This window comes from Girardinichthys multiradiatus, chromosome 21 (assembly GCF_021462225.1).
Source record: "Girardinichthys multiradiatus isolate DD_20200921_A chromosome 21, DD_fGirMul_XY1, whole genome shotgun sequence".
Lineage (NCBI taxonomy): Eukaryota > Metazoa > Chordata > Actinopteri > Cyprinodontiformes > Goodeidae > Girardinichthys > Girardinichthys multiradiatus.
In genome coordinates this window covers 30,804,359-30,828,507 of record NC_061813.1, presented here as the reverse complement: position 1 = coordinate 30,828,507, position 24,149 = coordinate 30,804,359, and the positions used below count along the sequence as shown (strand labels likewise).

The window sequence follows — 24,149 nt, the reverse complement described above, 5'->3', positions numbered from 1 at the left end:
TACAATATTTTAGCCTACTTCATGTTGTCAGACAGGTTCTATTTAAGTGATTTCTTGATTCTAGAGCTCAGCTATTTTGCCTTAATTATTAAAATCGTTATTTGAAAACTGATTTTTGTGTTTATTTTGATCATCTTTGTCTGAATTAAAATAAAAAATATATATTATATAAGGGGGTAAATACTTTTTCATAGCACTGTAAACAATATAAAAACAATTATATTTTGTCACTTGTCTTTCTTAAGAATTTCTGGTCTAAATCACAGGCTTCAAGTCTTAAAGGTTTTTCTGAAATATAGATTTTGTGTGTATTATGAAGGGGGTTGGTATTAGATAGTGTTTTATGCGGGTTAATTTCTCATAAAGAATGAAACTTATAAGCATCATTTTGTGCATGCCTCTGTAGTGTGAAAGGTGAAATGAGGCTTGTGAGTGGCTTTCGTTTTACCAAAAGGCCACATGTGAATCATTCTGTGACAGAACACCACTCATTACTTGCTGAAAAGAATGCATTGGCCTAGTTAAGGATGTGAGAGTCTTTATGTCTGCTCTGTAAATCTGCCCAGACATAATCACACCGCATCAGACTTAACTATGACTTGGATGTGATTTTGATACCTTAGCGCCAGGTTTCATCTTTCCTTTTGTTCCTTTTGCAGAGAACCATGAGCACTGTGGAGGAGGAGCCGGACCACATGATACCATGAAGACAAGTCTGCAGGTCCTGCGCTGCCAGCTGCTGAGTGAGTAGATGATGGAAGGTGGGAGCTGACTGGGACTGGTGCCTGGGTAATTGTACTGGTTAGCATGATAGTGGACATTTCATATAAGGAATTATAGTTTGTATTTTCATGTGCTTTCTAAGTATATTTATCTTTCCAAGTATCAGAAAACTAGTTGACTTTCTTTTATGAAATTTGTCAACATTAACGTAGAAATTAAAAAATAATAATCAGCTCCAGTAGTTTGAAGTTTGAAGTTACTATAGACTTTAATAAACTAACCTTCATTTAATAATGATCTTACTAAATGAGATATTTTGAACTATGTGTAGTGTTTCTTCCTCCACAGCAAACTGATAGTGGAAGTGTATATGAAAGGTTTCTGCACCTGTATCAATCTATATATATATCTATATATATCTATATCTATATATATCTATATATATATATATCTATATCTATATATATATATCTATATATATATATATATATATATATCTATATATATCTATATATATATATATATATATATCTATATATATATATCTATATATATATAGATATATATATATATGTGTGGGCTGCACGGTGGCGCAGTTGGTAGCACTGTTGCCTTGCAGCAAGAAGGTCCTGGGTTTGATTCTGGGGTCTTTCTGGATGGAGTTTGCATGTTCTCCCCTTGCATGCGTGGGTTCTCACCAGGTAGTCCGGCTTCCTCCCACAGTCCAAAGACATGCCTGTTGGGTTAATTGGTAACTCTAAATTGCCCTTAGGTGTATGAATGAGTGTGTGCATGGTTGTTTGTGTGTTGCCCTGTGATGGACTGGCGACCTGTCCAGGGTGTACCCCGCCTCCCACCCATAGACTGCTGGAGATTGGCACCAGCTCCCCCGTGACCCACTATGGAATAAGCGGTAGAAAATGACTGACTGACATGTATTTATCCTCGAAACAATGAGCTATCTTAGAGAAATGGTAAAGTAATATCAGGCTTCCAACAGGAGCAAAGTCAAGTGATTGTTGCCGTTTTGAAAGTGCTTTTTAAATAAAGTTTCCATAAGCGGGGCAAGGCACAAAAGATTCTTCATGAAGACGCTGGTTGTTCAGAGGGTTGTATCCAAGCATATTATCAGAAAGTTAAGAGGAAGGAAAAAGTGTCACGGAAGATGTAAGTGCTTTAAGAGCCTCTGCATGCAGCTGTATTTGGGTTAATATTAGCTGTACACTATAATCATCAAAATTAACAGAAATAAACACTTGAAATGTATTACTCAGTGTGCAATGACTCTATAAAAAAGTTAACTTTATGAATTTAAATGCTGAAATACAATAAACTGAATTTTCTAAGATATTCTAATTTACTAGGAAGGATCTGTATCTATTAAATATAACTAACCAAATCCCACAGGGGAGAATAAGATGTTTAAAGCATTCTGGCGCTTTCTTTTCTGATTCATGAAAATACCTCCAGAACCCTGCAGTTTACAGACATAACATGATATGTTATATGACTTGCTGTTTGCCAAGTCTATGCTATTTGAAATTTACCAGCTCAGGGAGGAGATGTACTGAGCTCTGGCAGGATCCCAGCATGGAATGTCAAATGAATATGGAACATTAATGCCAGATTGAGAGGTACCAGCGATCCAGGACAGTTTGCTAAAATGGCTGATGATATCTGGTTTTCACCCCCTAAACAACACCTCAGGGCAGAGGAGCCACAGGCATTTTCCAACAAATCTGCTCGGAGAAGATAAACCTGGACCACTGTAAGCTGAGTGCCTTCAACTGTCGCAGAGCTGGAAGAGAAGTCATGCTGAGAAGAAGGAGAAAATCAGGGTTGAAATTGTGGATTAGTTTTGTTCAAAGTTAAAATCACAACCATATTTTGGAGAAAATTATGTTTTTCCCCCCTAAGTAAATCCTTTCTTTGAAACTTTCTTTAATGTTTTCTGTTGCTGGTCCAGCTGAGCCACAGGTTCCCCCAGGGACACTTTCATTAGGTTTTTCTTTTTAGGTTAGGGCCCACCTGAGACATGTCTCTGCACAGTTTAGAGATATTTCTCCTCATGGAAGAGCCATCTATAGGAGAAAAAAGATAAGCGATGCTGTAGATAAAACAAATGAAGCATCATATATCATGTAATCTGGTAGTGGAGGACATTTCTCCCCTCTCACATGATATTAGCGACACTTTCTTGTAGTCTTTTAAACAGAGATTCACACATCAGTTGGTGCTTTTTATACATTCAGCTAAAGGAATTGTGACATCTTTTAAAATTGATTCTCTACCTCGTTTTCTGTTCTATGTAGACCAGGGCTGTCCAAAGTGCGGCCCAGAGGCCAAATGAGGCCCCTGAACTGATTTTGTAAGGTCCCCAGCAGCAGTTCAAAAAGGACATATGTTTGGCCCAGCAGCACAGGTAGTTGATACAGATGGAGACTTTCTAATTTTAATTAGGACAAAATTATTACAGAGATAATAAATATATGTGGGAAATGTTAGGTACAACACAAAGTGTTCTGTCAGGATCTGCCATTTTGGACTTTGTTTTGGTTTTGTGTTTGTTTTGATTGAGCAGTTTACCTAAGTTTATTTATTCCTGTGTTGTGCTTAGTTTTGTTAGTTTCTTCCTAAGTACGAATGAAATACCGTCTCTGTATCCAATATTTTCATTCATGAACGGGGAAATTAAGGTGTAAGAATTGCTCACTTTTTCTCTGAGGCCTGCACAAGCAAATTGTCCCAGAGAAGTTCCCTACAGAGAAGCGGTCTCTATGAAGCTGAGCGGAGCGGTCTCCCAGTCTGGAAGGAAGACAGCAGAGACCGCACCACCGTGTTAACGTGCAGTGTGGTTGGCGGACACAACGAGCCGTTTTTCATCCACAGCTGGTGGTTAGCGGGAAGCTAACCCTTGTGGATACCTTCTTCAATCTTCATCATCGCTTGGACAACATTCCTCACCACAGTTGATGAGGTTAAGTGTTTGGGCAGAGCAGAAACATAATAGAAAGATTTCGATTAAAATGATCTAAACGTTTTTCATCTTATGAAGTTTGTTTTTGTTTTTGTGAAACTCAGCTATCTTAGTGCCAGCAGGCTATCTGCAGCACATGTGCCCTGTTTGTGTTCTGTGTTTGTGATTTTAAAGTTCAGTCAAACTTCACTTCAAGGGTGATTTTAAACACAGAAGATTAATCATAATGCGCCGTCCGCGCTTATGCATTTTAACCCTTATATTAACCGAGGTATTTTAAATGTATTTGTTTATTTCTGGTGCTAAGCTATCCGCTTCTTTGTTAGCTCAACGCTAACCGGTAAGAACACGTGCTTGCTGCTACAGAATATTTAACAGAAAGGTTGTTAGTTTTCAAGCTAGTGAATAATAGTCCCTAAACATTATTTTACTAAATCTGATAACTAAGTAAACACCATTAAGCCTCATTTCTCCAGAAAGATTTGGCTCTTTTCCAAAATATTCCCTTAATAATATTTCTTCAAATATTATTTTAATAAATAAAGGCAGCTAATTAGACACCGTTGAGAAATGGTCATCCAGAAGGTTGGTTTTATTCAGCAGATCATTATTTAAAACATTATTTTATTAAAATAATATTTTATCTGATCTTGCATTGTGAAGGGTTGTCTAAAGGTATACCAATTATTGCCTAAGTTAGTTCCAAAACTAACTTCACTTCACTTCCAGATCCTTCAAGATAATCCTTGATTCTCAAACATGAACATTGCATGGTAATGTTGCATCACTCTTTTGGTCATAATTTTCAGTCATTTCTCGTCAATTTGTTTATATTGTACATAGCCCATTAGTCTTCCCTATTCTTTAATTCTGCTTGGTAGATTAGTTGGGTTATTTTAGCATAGTAAAGAGTTTGTTAATTGAAATATGTTTGACTTTGAGTTGACTTATTTTCCCATTAGTTTAGCTTCCCCCCATGCCCCATTCCTGTTCAGCTTCTGTAAGTTCTTACATCTTGTTTAATGTTTCCTGTACTCCTGACCGAGAATCCTGCGCTGTTCAAGCCTCCTATTAAATAAGAAACAAAACCTTACCTCATGGCTCCCGAGTGTCTCCCTGCAAGCTGGTCTGACCCAAACCCACTCCTTGATGTGTTCATCTTTTAATAAACCTGTTTTTTGTATTCTCTTTCATTTCATAGTAAATAAGACCATATCTATACAGTGACTTTTATTTTAAAAATATTGTAGGGGAACCCAAATTTGCTTTTAATCAATTTCCTAAACTTGGCTAAATACAACAAATGTGACCCAAATCCTGTTCTTATTTTTGAGAATCAATTTTTTCAATTGAGCCCAAATGAATCTACAAACTGAATGCCTTTGTTTTAATCAGGCAAACATGAAAAATCCTTTTAAGTTTTAGATCTATGTTGATTTACAAAAGAATCTGACTACTTTATTTGTTTAGTAAAATATTACATGCTTAGTTTATTGTTAAGCAGGTAAAAACAATTAATAATTTATTTGTTTGTGATTTGGTTTTGTTTTAATTATACTTTTTTGGCCCATGTGACAAAACGTTTGGACACCACTGATGTAGACACAACAGTAATTCTCTTAGTTTTAGGAGCATTTTTATGCTTTAAGTTACTTAAGCATTAAATATATTTTTTCCTAAGATCTTTAGTTAATGGAGAAAAAATGAATGTAGAAGCAGTGAAAGTCTGAAGGAAATCTTTGACAGACCTTCGGATAGCCTAAAGAACTATTGATCCAGACCGTTTGAAGCTATTCAATATGGAAGTGAAGTGTATAGAAAGAAGGGATCAGTTCAGACGTTACCACAGTAAGTCAATGAGAACATGTTTAATATTCTGGTTTCGACTCATTGGGTCTCTTTGAAGTTTCCATTACCAGTGGACTTGTTTAAATTGTTTCCAAGTAGAGAACCATAACCGTGAACAGCTCCAGACTCTGTGATTTGCCCAGATTCCAAAGGACTTCCTGTTTAATGTCTCTCCTTCCTGTCACATCCATTGCTGCTGTGACAGCAGCTAAATCGTTATCCAAGTAAACAGCGCAGGGACTCTTTGTTGCTCCTGTTTCTCCATTCTTTCACTGTCTGATTCTAAGATAAACAAGTTCAAAGCTGCTATAACCTGACGAACAATTTCTGAACCCTTCAAACAGGAAGTCATTACCCTGTACTAAAAGCGTTGCCTCTTATCTCTGAGCTCACATCTGTGGAGTCCCCTCCTCCCTCCTCGCTCATACCCCACTTCTTCGCCACCCCGCCCATCCAGGCCTCCTCCAGCCTGTCCCAGACGTCCACAGGATGTGCCCTATCTATCTGTGTCCACCCATGGGACAGAGATTTACCCAGAATGATAGACGTCCACACCCAGAAGCAAACCAGAAGTATTTGTCTGTTTGTGCCTTTGTTAAGATGAAGCTGAATAAGACATCCACTTTTATGCCCTTTAAGTTCACTGAAACATGTCTGAAGAGAGGATTATCTTCTATACAATCAAGGGTCTAAAAGGAATGTCACTAAAAAAAGAGTTAATTTAACATTTCAAACTGGCACTTTTTATAGTCTCAGTGCACCTCTAAATAAAAATAGTGAAATATATTACAGAGATTCAAGCAAAGAAAGAAAGAAGTGAATAATATTAGTATCTGTAAAATGATTTTTTTGTACTAAATAACAGGACAGAGTCAAGCTGATTTATAGTTTGGATTTTATGTTAAATCAGTTTTTATTCCCCCAGTTCAAACATATTTTTGACAGTTTTCTCTCATAATTTGTATGCATGCAGCAGATTTTCTCTGTCAAAGTTATTCTCAGCATTCAGTGACCACATCAGAGTGGGATCAGTGTCTTGCCCTGTGGATTAAACAGCCTGACCTTCCGATTGGTGTTCGATCACTCCATCACCTGAATCTCTTGGGATTTCCTACCTTAATTGTGTATGTTAAAGTTAGAAATATGTGCCACACAAGAAGTCATTTTATTATTCTAGTGGTATAAATGATGATGGGGTCAGTGGTTGGTCCTGGGTTCAAATTTCAGCCAGGGGGCTTTTTGCATTTAGTTTGAATGTTCCCCTTGTGTGCATCAGTTCCTTGGATACTCTGGCTTACTCTCACAGTCCAAAAACATAAATGTTAGGTTATTTGCTCTTTCTAAATTGCTCTTAGATGGGAGTGTGTGAATTGTTGTTTCTTCAGTGTGTTTCTGTGTTGCTCTGTGATGGACTTGCAACCTGTCCATGGTTTACCTCAGCTATCACACCAAAGATAGGCACCAGTGGCCTGTAATGCTGCATGGATTAATTAGAAAATGGATAGATGGATGGTTGATTTCTCACACTCAATCTGTGGTTGGTGGCTAAAAACCAGTTGCAAAAAATCTAAATTCGTCTCAACTAATTTATTACTCACCTTTCTAGATGAGTTACACCGTCTGTCAGGAATAATATGTTGCTATGTGCACCCTCTGTATGTTGTCATTATGGTTCCCATGTGTCTCTTTAAGTGAAGGTGGCCATTATACTGATTCATGTTGTAATAAATAATAATTTCATCATTACATGTTCAGTATTGTCTTGGTCTCATTAGGCAAGCAGTGGGAGGCAGGCTGAAGAAGCTTAAAGGTGATTATAGAGACTAACAAGTAAATTTGGTTAAATTTAAAAAAATGTTTGCAGTACTGTTAAAGAAAACAATTGTTTCATAGCTAGTGTTAGCAGACATAATGTTACAAATAATAGATCATAGTGGTAGTGGGTCCACTGAAGTCAGCCAAGGTCACTATTGCTGTCCAGGTGCAATAATTCAATCTTAACAGCAGTTGGCCAGCAGCTCTGCAGTCACCCTCCTGATTAAAGGTTTTGTCTGCCTGAAACTGATGGACCTGATCTGTTTCTGTCTCCCAACCTGTCTGCTTCCTCAAAGCTTTCAATTAAAGGCTCCCACTGCTTTCAACAAAGCTCCACATTTAAGGTTTTCTTTGATTTGAGTCTGTCAACGTTTATTCCTTAAAGAGTGTTATGAATTCACTTTATGTTAAGGGATATGCAGAAGTAGGGTGCTGGTATGATGTGAAACTGGCTGATTGGTATTCTGATCTGCACTGTAGATATTCATCCCCTGAGGCCTTAGGGGATATCCCACAGAGGTTGCTTTATTACTGTGGAGTGGATATGATCAACATAAATGAAACTAAATGTGGTCTGTGAAGAGCTGGCTTAGTGGCGATGAGCATATCTTTTAATACTGCCTTTAGTTCAGTGCCTTTGATGTCTAAAAGCAGATGCTATACATGGTTTGTTAGACTAGGAAATATTACAGACAAGATGTAAATTATTCTTTCTTAAAAGAGTCATGTCTTTATAGACTTGAACATATAGACATTGAAACATACAGTTAGAGCATAAACAACATTTATAACGAGGGTTTAGACCATATGTGTTCATATTGATCTTACAGTATATACATGGACGGGGTTTTATCACTTCCTTGATTTTGCTTCAGGTTAAAATAAAGAGAAAAACCAATAGGAAATCTAAATTAGATTAATATCAGATTTTTGTGTTTTTACTAGGAGTTGGTAGCATTTCCTAAACATTGGCAAAAATGACTGATTTCTGGAAACTCATGCTGCTTTTCTGACAACTACGTGCCTGTGCAACAAATTGGATTAAATTGATTCAATCTTTTAGGACAACCTTTAATCTTACAGCTGTATTTGAATTGTTTCCTTGCTTAAAGGTGTCTGAATAGTGCTGTAAGTGGAGCAACCGCTATCCATCAAGCAGACATAAAACATACGTACTTGTACTTGTACTCGTCTCGTACTTGTCGTCTTCCGCTTATCCGGGACCGGGTCACGGGGGCAGCAGACTCAGCAGAGACACCCAGACGTCCCTCTCCTCAGACACCTCCTCCAGCTCCTCCGGGGGGGAGCCCAAGGCGTTTCCAGGCCAGCCGAGAGACCTAGTCCCTCCAGCGTGTCCTGCGCCGTCCCCTGGGCCTCCTCCAAGTGGGACGTGCCTGGAACACCTCCCGAGGAAGGTGTCCAGGAGGCATCCGGTATAGATGCCCGAGCCACCTCAACTGTCTCCTCTCGATGTAGAGGAGTAGTGGCTCTACTCCGAGCCCCTCCCGGATATTATTGCTGAACTGTTGATAAAAACCCATAAAAAACCTTCAGATTATTGAGATATGTTTTATTTCTGCACCCAAAAACAACTAATTATTTACCTAAACATCATAAAGAGTAAACATGAAGAACAAAAAAATTGTCTGCATTTAATATCAATTCAGATTGCACCCTTGACATGTCACCTTGGCCAGATTCTCAGTGGATCTACTGTATATTATGTTTCCTCCACATACAGTAAAGTTATTTCCTGTCATGCAGCTGAACAGAGATGACAGAGCAGTAGCAGTTCAGGATCAAAGATAAACCGTCATCGTTACAATGATGGATGAGTTTCCAATCCCTATTTTTGGCTCCTTGTAGAGTATCCAGTTCGAGTGAGCCACTGCCAGCTGTTCTCTGGCAATGCAGTGAAATCAGTTCCAATACTCGCTTCAGATAGACTTTTGGTAGGTATACATCGTGGAGCATGAGGTGGCCCTTGGAAAACAAGATAAATACCCCCATAAGTCAGTGCATAACCACTGTTAACTCACACATACCAGGGTAAGCACTTAAAGGAATGGGATTAATTATTATCGAGCAGCTGCTCTGAGCTTTTAATGAAAAGCTAATAGCAGAAACAAGAATTTAGTGAGCAGGAGTAAATGTGATGGTTACCGTTCCACCGGTGTGAGTTTAGATCCAGTGACCACCTTTTTGGACCCATGACATCGAGCATAATGGTGAATGATTGGTGGGACAAAGCCTTTCCTTGGATCAGTAGACAGGATCCTGCTTTACACCATGATTTATTGATGTCCTAGAAAGCATCAATGGAGGACTTCAGCGAACGACGCCGGCCTCCCATGCATTTATAATAGCTCAATTCAGGAGGTTTGTTGCATAAATTGCCTTGCGCTCTATTTATCTTTGTGCTTGTATAAAGCACAACACGTTAAAGCCATTATTTAGTTAACGAGGGTTAGATCTCATAGTAACTACGCTTGGGCATTGTTTTTCTGTTATTGTAGCACATGCTATTTTTGGGTGATCAGCTGGGTATTAGAGAAGGCATAGGAACTGATTAGCCAGTGAACGGTTATGTCCAAAAGCTAAAGGATGTCCAGAAAGGACAAATTTGCTGGTTTGTCCTTGTAGTTTTGTGGGTTGTGTGAAAAAAACTGAAATTTCTGCTTCATGGATGCTTTTTGGTGACCAGTATGAATGAAAGAAAATGTGCCTTCAATATTCTTCTCTCTCTCATATCCTATTTTTTTGATAAATTAAACCCTTTTATCATTTGCCGATGCCTTAGCCAGATGAAACATCCAACCAGCTCACTCTGTTTCTCTCTGCTGTACCTCTGGCCTCCTCTATACACAGTTTCCCACCCTGTCTGACTACATGTCTCATCTTCTTAAAAGTGCTTTGGCACAATAATGAATGTTCATAAAGCTCACATTACTTCTTTGGTCTTTTCAATCTTCTCTCTTGAAAATTAATATCTGTGAAGGCCATACCTGGTTTTCTGTCTCTATTCATCTTGCTTTTTATCTCACAAATACCTGCTGGAAGTTCAACCAACATTTACATGTTCACACTGAAAGCTGCAACATACGTCATTCTATGCCTATATAAAAGGTAAGAAGGAAGTTTGAACACATTTCTTTCCCATATTCCTATCATTCCATCTTTTGAATGACAAAGCTTCTTGATCTTGTCTATACCCACTTATCCATGCATGGTCCTGGGGGGGCTGGTGCCTGTTTCCAGCGGCCATTAGCTGAGAGGCGGGGTACACGCTGGACAGTTTGCCAATCCATCAAAGGGCTGTTTCCCATTTTTTGACGTGTGAAATACATATTGTGTGTTGTTTGTCTTTATGCAAATGCAGTTTCTTGGCTGAGTTGCCCTTTTTATGCTTTGAGATTGCCCCAGGGGTATTAGTTTGTTGATTAATCTGCTTATAAAAGATAAGATCAGACATGTTTACTTGTTTATGCTCATTAAGAATTTTACAATAAGTCAATGAAAAACTCTACACCAGAGTTAACATGCCTCTCAGACAACGTTTATTGGACAGAGTCAGTTATCGATGTTTGTTAACTTAAAAAAAATCATCTTTTCTTCTTTAATATCTCAGATATGATCTTTAATAAAACATGACTCTACTAAAAAGTGACCTCCGAGATGAATAATAATGTCGGTTTTGGCAGCAGACCGGAGTAAAATCGATGAATTGAGTTTGTGATCAGCAGGACAAATATGGACTCTGTAACCAGAGCATTAAGGCTGATCAGTTGTTGAATGACATTATATCTGTGGGATTCTAAATGGTGTTTTTCTGACTAATAATCTTGACTATATAAAGTGTCTTGCAGACGTTTATCAGTTAAAAAATGTCAACTTATTTTATTGGGAGTTTATGTTATAGATCAACAGAAAGTATTTTAATAATTTTATAATTGTGAAGTGGAAGGAAAAGGAAACATGGTTTGATTTTTTTTTTTTTACAAATCTGAAAAGTGTGGCATGCATATGTATCAGCCCCATTTACTCTGATGCAACCCACCACAACCACATTTTCAAACTGTTTATACAGAGGTTAAAACAAACGCTATGTTTAGCAATTAGGTGACTTCTCAATGGAATTGGTTGCACAGGACATTATTTAGGAGCATCAGAATAAAGGAAACAGAAAACATATGCATGCCACAATTTTCACATTTTAGTTTGAAAAGAAATGTTAAAAATCATGAATTATTTTCCATCCATTTCATAACTAACAGTAATGATTTACTACATTCATAATCAGCAAAAGTCTAAATGCCTTTTAAAGACTTTGTTTTATTCCTTTTCCTAAAGGGTTATGTTAGAAAAGAACAAGCAATCATAAATCAACAACAATAAGCATTGTGTTTTGCACCTGCAGACACAGATCTGTCGTGGACATTTGACTTTGTACTTGGTAAATGGAAAACTCTGTCCTGATCCTTTGTGATTGATTGTGGAGGAATATGATCAATGATTGAAAAGCTAAGTTTGAATTGTCAGTGCTTTGAGTTTCTGCTGTGATAAAAACAGAGAAAGTAAAGTTAGGCTTTCTTGCTCAGATGCCAAATGTAGCTGTTTATCTTTGCTAATTTGGGCATTTTTGGTTGAATATTCTGTCCACCTTCTGATTCTACATTTAAAAGCGAATAATCCTGTCTCCTCTTCTCTTTTCTCACTAACAATTTTTAAAAATAGTTTCTCTGGTTACCCATAGAGGACTCTAGTGAAACAATGGTGTGAAGACCCTGTTTTAACTTTTATTTCACAGTGATTACGATTCAGAAAACCGAGGTTTTTTATTCGCCACAAGAAGAAACTCTCTTACGTTATGTGTGGGTTTGTGATTGATTTTTAGCAGCATGAGGTTTGGTTTGGCAAAATAACATAAGTACAAGTTGTAATAGGTGCTGTACACCCATTGTTTCCTAAACCTGAGGTCAGGACTCAGCTGCATTAAAAATAGAGGTCTTTATGTATCTAGAAATAAAAATTATTTTAAGAATAATTACTAATACCATATTTTTTCTGTATGTGTTATGTCAAATAAAAACAGTGATAAAGAGACAGAAAACAGTATCTTCTTTAATGATCTGCTTAATAATGTTTTGTACTTCCACCAGCAAGTCTCTGTGAGACTTTTGTTTTTTGTCAGAGGCAAAAAAGAAGAAATTATAGATCTACACCCTGTTTTGCTAACATTTATTGAGTTTTTGTTTTCCAATCTAAACTGACAATGTTAGGACTAGAGCAATGTAGGACCCCAGAATGCAGATGAGCAGGCAGCATGACGGTAGGTGAAAAAAGATTTAATTAACAAAACCTCACTCACAGAAAGAGGCAGGAACAAAACAACAAACGGGCAGGCAAGACAGGCATGGCATGATCCAAACAAGACATGAGCATGATCTGAAAGCAAGGCATGAACATGATTTGAAAATGATTCCGCGATGAATAACTGAACAGGTGTGTATTTATGGAGCGTGACCAGGTGAAACAAGAAGACACATTAACTAGGTGCCGAATAAAGTTGATTGACAGGACAAAACGTGGCTTGAGCAGAACGGAAACTATTGAATACAAACTGACACAAACTAGAAAAACATGAAACTAAAGCATAACCAGGAAAATACACAGAAGCATGATTCAAAAACTTAATTGTGAAACAGACCAACAAAACCCAAAAACACCCACAAATCATAACAGAGAATCCTAAAAAATCCCTTTAAATCTCCACTGAATAGTACAATTATTCTTATTATATTACAAAAAAGGATAAAGATGGAAGTGATGCGTACTTTTCCTGCTTTCAACTAATCCCATTAACATGAAAACCTGAAGCCTGATGAATCCTGATAAAGCCTATTCCTCTGTGGCAGTTGTATGAAAAATAATCAGTATGAAAAGCATCAGTCAGCCACAGTGTTATTCCTGAATGACATACGTCTGTATTACCAGTGATAGCACAAACTGTCAAAACATGTCACTCCATCCTACATTGTGCTGTCATGAAACAAAAGGCTCGAGAGAAATCCAGCATTTAGTATTCAGCGGTTCAGCTCTACAACAACTGTCTGCTTGTTTTAAAAATGTACACACTCAGAGCCACAGAGTGATCCAAGAGCAATAAAGGGTTATAATATCATTCTTTTCAGATTTAGTTCTGCTTATTGTAGATTTAAAATAAATAAATGTCACATACTGTAAATGCCAGGTTAATTTTTGATACTGTCATACAATAAATGCTAACAGTTACAGTATTACTTTTCTCTGCTATGTACAGCCTAAAGGTCTGGCCATCTGCAAATGCACCATTAGTGCCCCCAAGTGGTCAGATAAGTATTAGCTGAATTAATCATAAAAGAAGGGATGGCATTAGTTTTATTTTCAGTTTCAAGCATCCATCATCCTGAGGTGAGAGAAGTGCCTCTATAGCATATTGTTAGATTAAGTACCGTAATGTTTTTACTGGGTCGGTGCTAAGACATGTGAGAGTTGCATCGATTCTGTAGTGGTGGCACACATTTAGGATATTGACATTTTCAAAACAATTTGGGACAGCTTAGTTTATCTGGTAAGTGTGTTGCAGTATCAAATGTGTTGTAAGGCAATGTCAGAGGGTTCTTTTCCTATGGCATCATGTCTTCCTACATCACGGAAACCTAAGGCACAATAGTGCAACGTGGATATAAGGTTGTTCTAATTCCAAAACATCAAAAGTGACATATTTGTGTTTTTATAAATAGAATAACGATTTCCTGAATCTCAATCTGTTTTACAAAATCCATGTTTAGTGTAGAGTAGCTCAGCTTAACTTTGAGGAGTCTTGTTGGACAGGAAGTTATGTTCACTGCCTCTGGCCATGTGTGAAATTACAAAGGTAGTGGTCCAATATTGTGAATGAACTGACTGCTATCTTTGGTGTTCCAATACGGATGGATCCCATGTGCCTGATACTTGGCCTCCCAGAGGGTCGGGTCACCAACAGTAAATGGCCTGAACTTGTATAGAGCTTTATCAAGTCCCAAGAGACCCCAAAAGGCTTTACACTACAATCAGTCATTCATCCATTCATACACACATTCACACACTGACAGTGGTGAGCTACAATGTAAACACAGGACTTTTCAACATACTGACTTTTACTGCTGGAAATAACATTCTACTCTTCTGAATTAAAACTGTTGCCCCAACAAAAAATCATGGCACAAGATTGTTGTGGACTTCATTCCTTATGAAACATCATGTGCATGCTTTACTCCAAAATAGATGCTTTCAATAAGGTTTGGGACCCTTACTTGCAGCGTATTGGGCCCACTATGCCACTCTCATTGCTTCGTGGATTTCCTAGATCAGCTTCGCTTTAGGTGCCCATTATCTAACAAGTGCATTGTAGCCTTGCTCTATTTGTATGCCCTGTTTTGATTCTCATTTGGATACTGCTTTGCCTTACTGCAGCACATTGTGGGGGGTGGAATTGGACAGAATCATCCCCACTTTCATTTACTTTTACTTTCATAATTATTTTTAATTTACTGTACCCAATGGCCACATTCTCCTATTCTTTTGTCGTGTTCACGTTCACGTTTTGTAAAAAGAGTAATAAAAATATTTTTTCCAAAAACACTTTGAGCAGTCTAGGTATTTTAATTTTGTTGATTTCATCTGGAGATGATGAAAGATTACAAATTCCTTGAAAACCAATGAAACAGCCCTTTAATTTGGATATGAACTTTAGCGTTATTTACTCTACCAACCACCCCCTGTTGCAGAGGTATATTTTCTTACAGTGCTTACACTGTGGACAACATGAGAAACACCAAATCTACTGGAAATGCAAAAAGCAACTTTCTTCATTTTTGGAGCAACAGTGCCGTCCTATGTCAGAAACCCACTGTGGGCAGTTGGACATGTCACCCATATCAAAGACTGGCAATATTAATATTGGCCTGGTTCTCTTAACTTAGCCCGTTTGGCAGTATGTGTTTCACAGGGAAAGGTCAACACTGGTAAAATGTATGTTAATAACATTCTAATGCAAAGGTTTAAAGATTTATTAAGTAGTGTTAACATGATCTGCTGTGACTGTATCTGGGCCCTGCTCGGCCAAGCCATGAAATCGCACTAGATTGATATCTGGGGAGTCTAGAAGTCAGCTCCTAAGACTCTAACTCAGATTGTTAGGCAGCTTTTGTGGGGCAAATTAGCATCCGTATCAATTCCTGGATGCGGTATTCCAAGCTGAAAGCTTTATGTGTGATCAGCAGTTTTACTTAGTAGTCATTATGTCATAATGAAAGACAAATATGGGCAAGATGGTAGCACATATGTTTTCATGCATGTTTCAGTCTTGTTTGAATGCAAACAATAACACAGTTCTATTTGCTCTAAATGGTAAATGCACTTAACATACAAACTTACAAACATGCACACATTCATACACCAACTGCTTAGCATGCAATTTGGGTTTTAGTGCCTTGGCCCGGAAGCAAGCTGAGGAAGCTATGATTGAACCCACAACTTTGCAATTGCAAACCATGTTGGACAATGTCAATAAATGGTCCGAACAGAAGGGAAATTAACAAGCCCTTCTGCACTCCTCCCTCCCATAGATTTCATGTTGCCAGGATAACAAGGTAGAAGCGATAATCCCTATAGACAGCTGCTAATAGCTTGTCATTTCATGGGATTGATGTTGAGGAGCCAATCTGTCGGATGGTTTTAGCATGTTAAACGGGTCATTTTGACACAAAGCTCTTTTGCCTTGCATAGACATAAATGTTAGATTAAGATGTAACTTGACTTTTCAGATTAGGGAAATGATGGGAACTCTAAGATCATCTATGATATGTCTATTTTGCATTCATTTCTATAAAGAGAGACAATGTGAAAGATTTTATTCACATATTAAAGCCAGATCATTGTTTTTTACTTCATTCCCACAGCTGATAGCTCTGCAGGGATTTCTGTGACTTTCCTCTACAATGCTTGGAGATGAAGACATCCTCTGTCAGCTCATGCATGCAAGGGTTCGCACAATGATACCCGTCTGTTGAATAATGTAGTTAATAAAGCTATGTAATTAAAGTAGGTGAGTGACACAGCAGTTGAGTTGATTAAATCCTGAGAAGCGTAATGAATTCAAGACGAGGTTTCGTGTCTGATCTGAACACCTGGGGGGGGGGTCCGTTTTAGCTGGTGCTTGCAATAATACGTTTGTGAAAAATAATGAATGTTTAAATCTGCCTGACATGATGAAATATGTATTTATTGGTGGGGGTTTAGTTTTGATTGAACTGGTTCTTGATGATAATGTGCTGATAAGTACAATTACTTTGCTTTTTCTGCAGGTATTCTGGCAATTCTAGCACTGACCACTGGAGTAGTGTTATCAGCACATGAGATGTACCTCAGCCACACATCCAAGGACTCTGTCTCCATGGCAACCAGCCCCAGCATCCGCCTTTCTAACCCCAAACCTTCCTCTGCGGACTGGCATCAGGAAGGCTCCACTAGTGGGGAATGGTTGTCCAAAGGTGGACCACCCTCAAACATCATCCTTTCTAATGCTGGCCTCCTTCCTTCCACCTTGCCTGACACATACACTGTCACACCAATCACTGTGAGCAATGATAGCCATGTGACTCGGCCCCTAGGGCCCAGGTCTGAAACTGTAAACGATGTCAGCAGCGAAGTGTCTAAGTTTGAATCAGTTAGAGAGACTACAGATGACAGAAAGCCTCAGCATCTTGGTGACCCCCGGCAGCTGTGGCCCTCCTTTTTGATCACTCACCCCCCTTCATCAGCTGATGTCGATCCTCCACAGGGCCTGAAACTCATGGAGCATGTTATTGGATCTTCAAAGCTGCCTGTGTCCCACACCATCGTTCTACGAGAGGCTACTGTTGTGGATGAGGAACCCACTGCTCAGCTGTTGATAAACTTCACAGAAGGACCCGCAATGCCAGTCGCGAGCCCTTTGGAACATTTAACTTCCCCTGCACCCGTCACAGTCAAATCCACTGAGCCGAGCCTCAAATCACATCAACCAACATTCATCTCTGTCAACTATACTTTAGGCACCACTGAGGAGGGTCAGGTGGTTCTGGGTAACGGCACAGACAACCCACCTGTGGGAGACCAGCAGGGGAGTGTAACTAGTTTTGCAGGCCTGTTCTCCAACAGCAGCTTGGTCCGGGCTGAAGAGGCGTCCTCTCAGGGGAACAGCTCAAATACCCCCTCCACAGACAGCGGGAACTTCCTCAACAGGCAGGTACCGGCCACAACCAGCGAGCCCGCAGCAGCTGGTAACAGTTTGGGCTCCACTGTCAACCCACAACTGTCCCAGACAACCATCTGCCTGAACATGATGGACATTGTGTGGATCGTGCTGGCGATCAGTGTGCCTGTGTCCTCCATTTGTAAGTAACATCGTCAGAAGTGGAAACACAAGAAATCTCTCAATACATGTTGAAAACTTAAACAAGTAGTTTAATTTAGCATGTTCGTCAAGTTACAAAATGACTTACCTAAACACAGCTAAATTAAATTAAATTACATGAAATTAATAAACTTAAGAACACTATAAACCATTGATTTTCAGTCCTGGAGCAGAGACCCCACTGGGGGTCAAACATCAGTAACAGCCGGTTTGAGATGCTCTTCAGAAATCAAAATAAAAAAAGTATAAAAGGATATTCATACAATAAATATCACAAGAGATTGATAAAACATAATTTACAAATAGATAAAAACATTTTTTTAGTTATTGATTCTGTCATTGTATCCATGTTGAATTGACTTAGTATTAATACTTGTGTATTGAACTGATAGTCAGGGTCACAAGTGTCTTCAACTGTTAGGTTGTGGGTCAAAAGCTGACAAGTTTGAGTGTTAGATGAGGGACGAGGTAAGTGTTTAGGGATTCTGCAGCTCCCCCCAATGCACAGGTAATGTTTGTAGATAAATAATAATAAAAATCAGATTTGTCCAATTTGGGTTAATGAAGATTTAAACATGAATGAGTTTGTGTAGAATCTTAATTAATAATATATGTTATGTGAACAGCAATCAGTGGCAAAATAAATTTTCCACTGACAAAACAGAGAGAAGCAACATCTGCAGCTGTCATCAGCCCGATGATGGCCTGCTGACAAACTCTTTACCAGCAAGACCACAGCCGAGAGCAGAGGACTATACAGCTATTAGAGAGAAGGAACCAATGCCTCACAGACCCATCAGAGCAACTTATATTGTTTTTTCATATATGTTTGATGTCTTTTTAAAAATATCCTGATATCAATATACCGCAAATACTTTAATGCCCAGTTTTTGACCTTTAAAACTGATTATTGCAGTGTCTGGTTGGATCTAGTAGTTAGATACTGATCAGATAGTTATCACAACAGAGAAAACTGGTAAGATGGTTGCCATGGTAATACATCACTGGGACTCTTAAGGCTAGTCTCATTAAGCACAGCTGCAATGACAAAGCTGACAGGCATAAAGAGAAGACCTCCGACAAACATCCATATTTCGGAAACTACAAGTTGTATCCGAGTAGTTCTTTGACCGTGAGCAGCAGAACGGACTGGTGGACTTTCGTAGCAAGTTTCAAAGCATTTCATTTAGCCGATATGCATGTTAAAAACACCCTTCAATTTGTTTTGTTTTCTTTTTGTCATAACTGAGTCTTAACAGGAGGCGAGGTGTTAGTTCTCTGCTCTCTAAAGAGATTTAACAGAAAACAAATAACTTGTGGAGCAATGACAGACACACTAGCTCAAAGTAGGCAAAAATGGCGATGTTTTGATGTACAATTTGTTTATGTAGTGTAAACATTGTGAAGGTAAGGAGAGTTCTGGATTCGTCTACCCTGATTGAGTGCATGGGATGTCACCCCTCTACAGATCCGTCCTTAGCAACCATAGCAACATGTTTCTGAAAAACAGATGAACATTTAAAAAAAAAAACTTTTACAATAAACTTTTACATAAATTCACACATACCCCTTCAAGCTAAAACATGTTCACACAGCTTTACCGGGAGATTATTTGTGATCTTGTCTCCTTTCATTATTGAGTTTGACAGAATTTTCAGAGTTGACTTTCCTGGTCTACATTAGCATTAGAAAGTGATCTCTAAGATTTCTCAGGATGCGATTTGACTGCTGACGGAAACCCCCTCAGGGCTCCATTTTATTTGTGAAAGAGTTTTAACAGAAGGACGATGTTTAACCTGAGGCAAAATACAGTTCTCTGCATTTTAATCAGTTCTTCTTGGAGAAATAATGTTGTTGTTTTTTGACAATCCCTGTTTGGATCCGACTTAAGACACTTAGAGAAATTTCTTAACTTTGTTTTGGTATGTTTGTTGTTCTCCTTTCAGCTAAATGTTATTCTACAGTGGCTTGTTGCTGACTGCTGCTATCTGATCGTCTTCTGTACTAACCGTCATTTTGCTCTCCTGCCGTAGCTGTGCTGTTGACAGTGTGCTGCATGAGGAGGAAGAAGAAGTCGACGAATCAGGAGAACAACCTCAGTTACTGGAACAACGCCATCACCATGGACTACTTTAGCAGACACGCTGTGGAGCTACCTAGAGAGATCCATACTCTGGAGAGCGAGGTACAAACTACTGACACACTACGACTCTTTCACTGCTCAGCAGCACCTACACGCTCTGAAGTGTCGGGAAATTTACTTGTTTCACCACGGGTCAGCAGAATGCTGTTAATGAGTATGGAAACAACAAGAGCATTCAGGTCCAATCTCCCCTGTCAGCAAGCATCCAGGTGCCTGCTGAGGCGAACTTTACGCTTGAATTAAGTTTACGCAGTTTATAGTTTTGTCTTTTTTAGGAAGAAGAGAGAGAGAATTGGCCTACATGGTCTCTTTTTAATAAGAAACAAAAATTTTCATGGGTTAAATTTGAGTATTGTTGGTGTTGCATTACTAAGTATTGAAAAATACTGTTATTTAACTTAAAAATCCTGTACAAAAGCGGACAGAATCTCCTCTCTGTTTAAAACCCTTTCCATCACAAGATGTTCTCCTTGTTTTGAAACTAAAATCAGTTTGAAACTAAAATCTGATGGAAAGCTTTTTATTCTCATCATTATTTTAACTTTGCTTACCTCTGCACTGGTCAGAAAGAAAGGTTAGAATCAACACAATGTTTTTCTTTAAGCTGTGGCTCCATACCTTTGTTTGTCACAGCGTTCCTTCTGCTTTTGGAATTAAAGTTAGTTCTAAAAAACTTTCAGTTTTGCAGCAGCTGTTTACTCCTCAGTAGAACGGCATTTAATGGCATCAGGTAAACAACAGCTTTGCTGTTAATACAGCTTATGAACAAGCTCGGCTGACTACGTTTGCGCGCAACACTGGACCCAGTTCTTTCGGTTTACATAAACTGGTAGCACAGGTAGCAGAAATGGAGGGTGTGTTTGCACCTCAACCATAACTGAGGCGGTTTAGGCTAAACCTGACTCTCCCTTACTCCATCCAACAGGGAGGGAGGAAGACGGAGGTAAAAATAATTGGAGAGTGTTGTTTCCTGTTGCATTGTGTGAATGGTGGGTAACTTTAAAATGGGCTAAGTCAATTCAATCGAGTCATATGTGATAGGTTAAATGGTACAGGTTAGAAAAAGGTTCATAGAATTTATAGACTCACCTTTTATAGTTATTATTTTTGTTATAATTCCATTTGAAATGTTGCTATTGCACTATGGAAGGTTTAAATACCATGTACATTATATACAATTCATTAAGAATCAGAAACCATTGCTAATATGTACAAGAGTTATTCTATGTGTACTAATTACAGATCGATTGCTTTTGTTAGAACTGGGTTTGCACCTGCACAAAGAAGTGTGGGAGGTCTTTTGAATAAAAGCATAATGGAGTAAAGACGACAGCTGCGTCTTTGTCCTTCATTTTAGCTCATAAGTTACCACTTACCTTTCCCAACTCATCGAGGCAGAGGCTGCAACACATACAGATTTTAAGTCAGGTACATACAGGGGTTGGACAATGAAACTGAAACACCTGTCATTTTATTGTGAGAGGTTTCATGGCTAAATTGGACCAGCCTGGTAGCCAGTCTTCATTGATTGCACATTGCACCAGTAAGAGCAGAGTGTGTAGGTTCAATTAGCAGGGTAAGAGCACAGTTTTGCTCAAAAGTTTGAAATGCACACAACATTATGGGTGACATACCAGAGTTCAAAAGAGGACAAATTGTTGGTGCACGTCTTGCTGGCGCATCTGTGACCAAGACAGCAAGTCTTTGTGATGTATCAAGAGCCACGGTATCCAGGGTAATGTCAGCATACCACCAAGAAGGACGAACCACATCCAACAGGATTAACTGTGGACGCAAGAGGAAGCTGTCTGAAAGGGATGTTCGGGTGCTAACCCAGATTGTATCCAAAAAACATAAAACCACGGCTGTCCAAATCACGGCAGAATTAAATGTGCACCTCAACTCTCCTGTTTCCACCAGAACTGTCTATCGGGAGCTCCACAGGGTTAATATACACGGCCGGGCTGCTATAGCCAAACCTTTGGTCACTCATGCCAATGCCAAACGTCGGTTTCAATGGTGCAAGGAGCGCAAATCTTGGGCTGTGGACAATATGAAACATGTATTGTTCTCTGATGAGTCCACCTTTACTGTTTTCCCCACATCCGGGAGAGTTACGGTGTGGAGAAGCCCCAAAGAAGCGTACCACCCAGACTGTTGCCTGCCCAGAGTGAAGCATGGGGGTGGATCAGTGATGGTTTGGGCTGCCATATCATGGCATTCCCTTGGCCCAATACTTGTGCTGGATGGGCGCGTCACTGCCAAGGACTACCGAACCATTCTTGAGGACCATGTGCATCCAATGGTTCAAACATTGTATCCTGAAGGCAGTGCCGTGTATCAGGATGACAATGCACCAATACACACAGCAAGACTGGTGAAAGATTGGTTTGATGAACATGAAAGTGAAGTTGAACATCTCCCATGGCCTGCACAGTCACCAGATCTAAATATTATTGAGGCACTTTGGGGTGTTTGGGAGGAAATCTTTTCCTCCACCAGTGTCACGTAGTGACCTGGCCACTATCCTGCGAGAAGAATGGCTTACAATCCCTCTGAACACTGTGCAGGACTTGTATATGTCATTCCCAAGACGAATTGACACTGTATAGGCCGCAAGAGGAGGCCCTACCCCATACTAATAAATTATTGTGGTCTAAAACAAGGTGTTTCAGTTTCATTGTCCAACCCCTGTACATTCCAGTTAATCCTAACCATTGAACAGTGCAGTCAGATTCAGTTATTTATTCAAATTGGATAAAAAGTTTTTCTATCTAAGGAAACCCAGCAGATTGCATCCAGTCAGTGACTTGCAGCATTCCCTCCTCCTGGATGAGCATGTAGAGACAGTGGACAGTCACTGGCGTTGACTTTGCAGCAATCCCTCATACTGAGCATGCATGTAGCGACAGCGGAGAGGAAAAACTCCCTTTTAACAGGAAGAAACCTCCAGCAGAACCAGGCTCAGTGTGAGCGGCCATCTGCCACGACCGATTGGGGGTTTGAGAGAACAGAGCAGAGACACAAAGAGAACAAAGAAGCACTGATCCAGGAGTACTTTCTATGGGAAGGAAAAGTAAATGTTAGTGGATGTAGCTCCTTTAGTCATTTCATCTAGAAAGAAAGAACAGATAAACTCTGAGCCAGTTTTCAAGTTTAGAGTATGAGAGAGATCACAAACAGTAAGTCACAGTAAAAGCTGAGTAGTTATGTCTAGGAGAAAAATAGGGTTAAATACTGAAAGACAGGGCCAAGTGTATCGTCGGTAGAATGTGAGCATTAAGTTGTTGGCAGCAGAAGCTTGAACGATGCCGTCCCTCCAGGAAAGTGTCACAGGTAGACACAGAGTCAGGCCAGGTGTAGCTTCTAGGAAGAGAAAAGAGAGAGAATTGCCCTGTTAGGAACATATGGAACCATCAGATCTCTGATGTATGATGGAGCTAGATCATTAAGGGCTTTATATGTGAGGAGGAGAATTTTAAATTCTATTCTGGATTTAACAAGGAGCCAATGAAGGGAAGCTAAAATAGGAGAAATATGATCTCTCTTTTCAATTGTCATCAGAACTCTTGCTGCAGCATTTTGAATCAGCTGAAGGCTTTAACTGCATTTTGTGGACATCCTGATTGTAAAGAATTACAATAGTCCAGCCTTGAAGTAACAAATGCATGGACTAGTTTTTCAGCATCACTCCTGGATAGGATATTTCTAATTTTGGCAATGTTCTGGAGGTGAAAGAAGGAAATCCTAGAAACCTGTTTAGTATGTGATTTAAATGACATGTCCTGGTCAAAAATAACACCAAGGTTTTTTACTTTATTACCAGAGGTCAATTTAATGCCGTCCACATTAATTGATTTACTAAGCAGTTTCTTTGGTCCAAAGACAACAACTTCTGTCTTGTCTGAATTGAGAAGCAGAAAATTTTAAGTCATCCAAGTTTTTATATCTTCAAGACATGCTTGTAGTCTATCTAACTGGTTGGGCTCATCAGGATTCATGGATAAGTAAAGCTGAGTATCATCAGCGTAACAGTGAAAATTTATCCTACGCTGCCTGATAATTTTACCTATTGGAAGCATATATATAGTGAAGAGAATTGGCCCAAGTACTGAACCCTGTGGTACTCCACAATTAACCCCGGAGTTTAAAGATGATTTATCATT

At 39.1% G+C, this 24,149-nt stretch overlaps 1 protein-coding gene across 3 annotated transcripts in view; it reads left to right on the top strand.

The window, feature by feature from the left end:
- Positions 1-24,149, top strand: part of tmem108 (transmembrane protein 108) — a 61,688-nt gene that overhangs the window by 31,818 nt on the left and 5,721 nt on the right. For all 3 annotated transcript variants that reach the window (XR_007035778.1, XM_047350155.1, XM_047350156.1), the window contains exons 3-5: positions 660-743; positions 16,750-17,820; positions 19,874-20,025. Coding sequence is in view for 2 of the 3 variants with exons in the window: in XM_047350155.1 (XP_047206111.1) it covers positions 660-743; positions 16,750-17,820; positions 19,874-20,025 (1,307 nt within the window). In the remaining variant the exon portion in view is untranslated. The remainder of the gene's footprint in view (positions 1-659; positions 744-16,749; positions 17,821-19,873; positions 20,026-24,149) is intronic.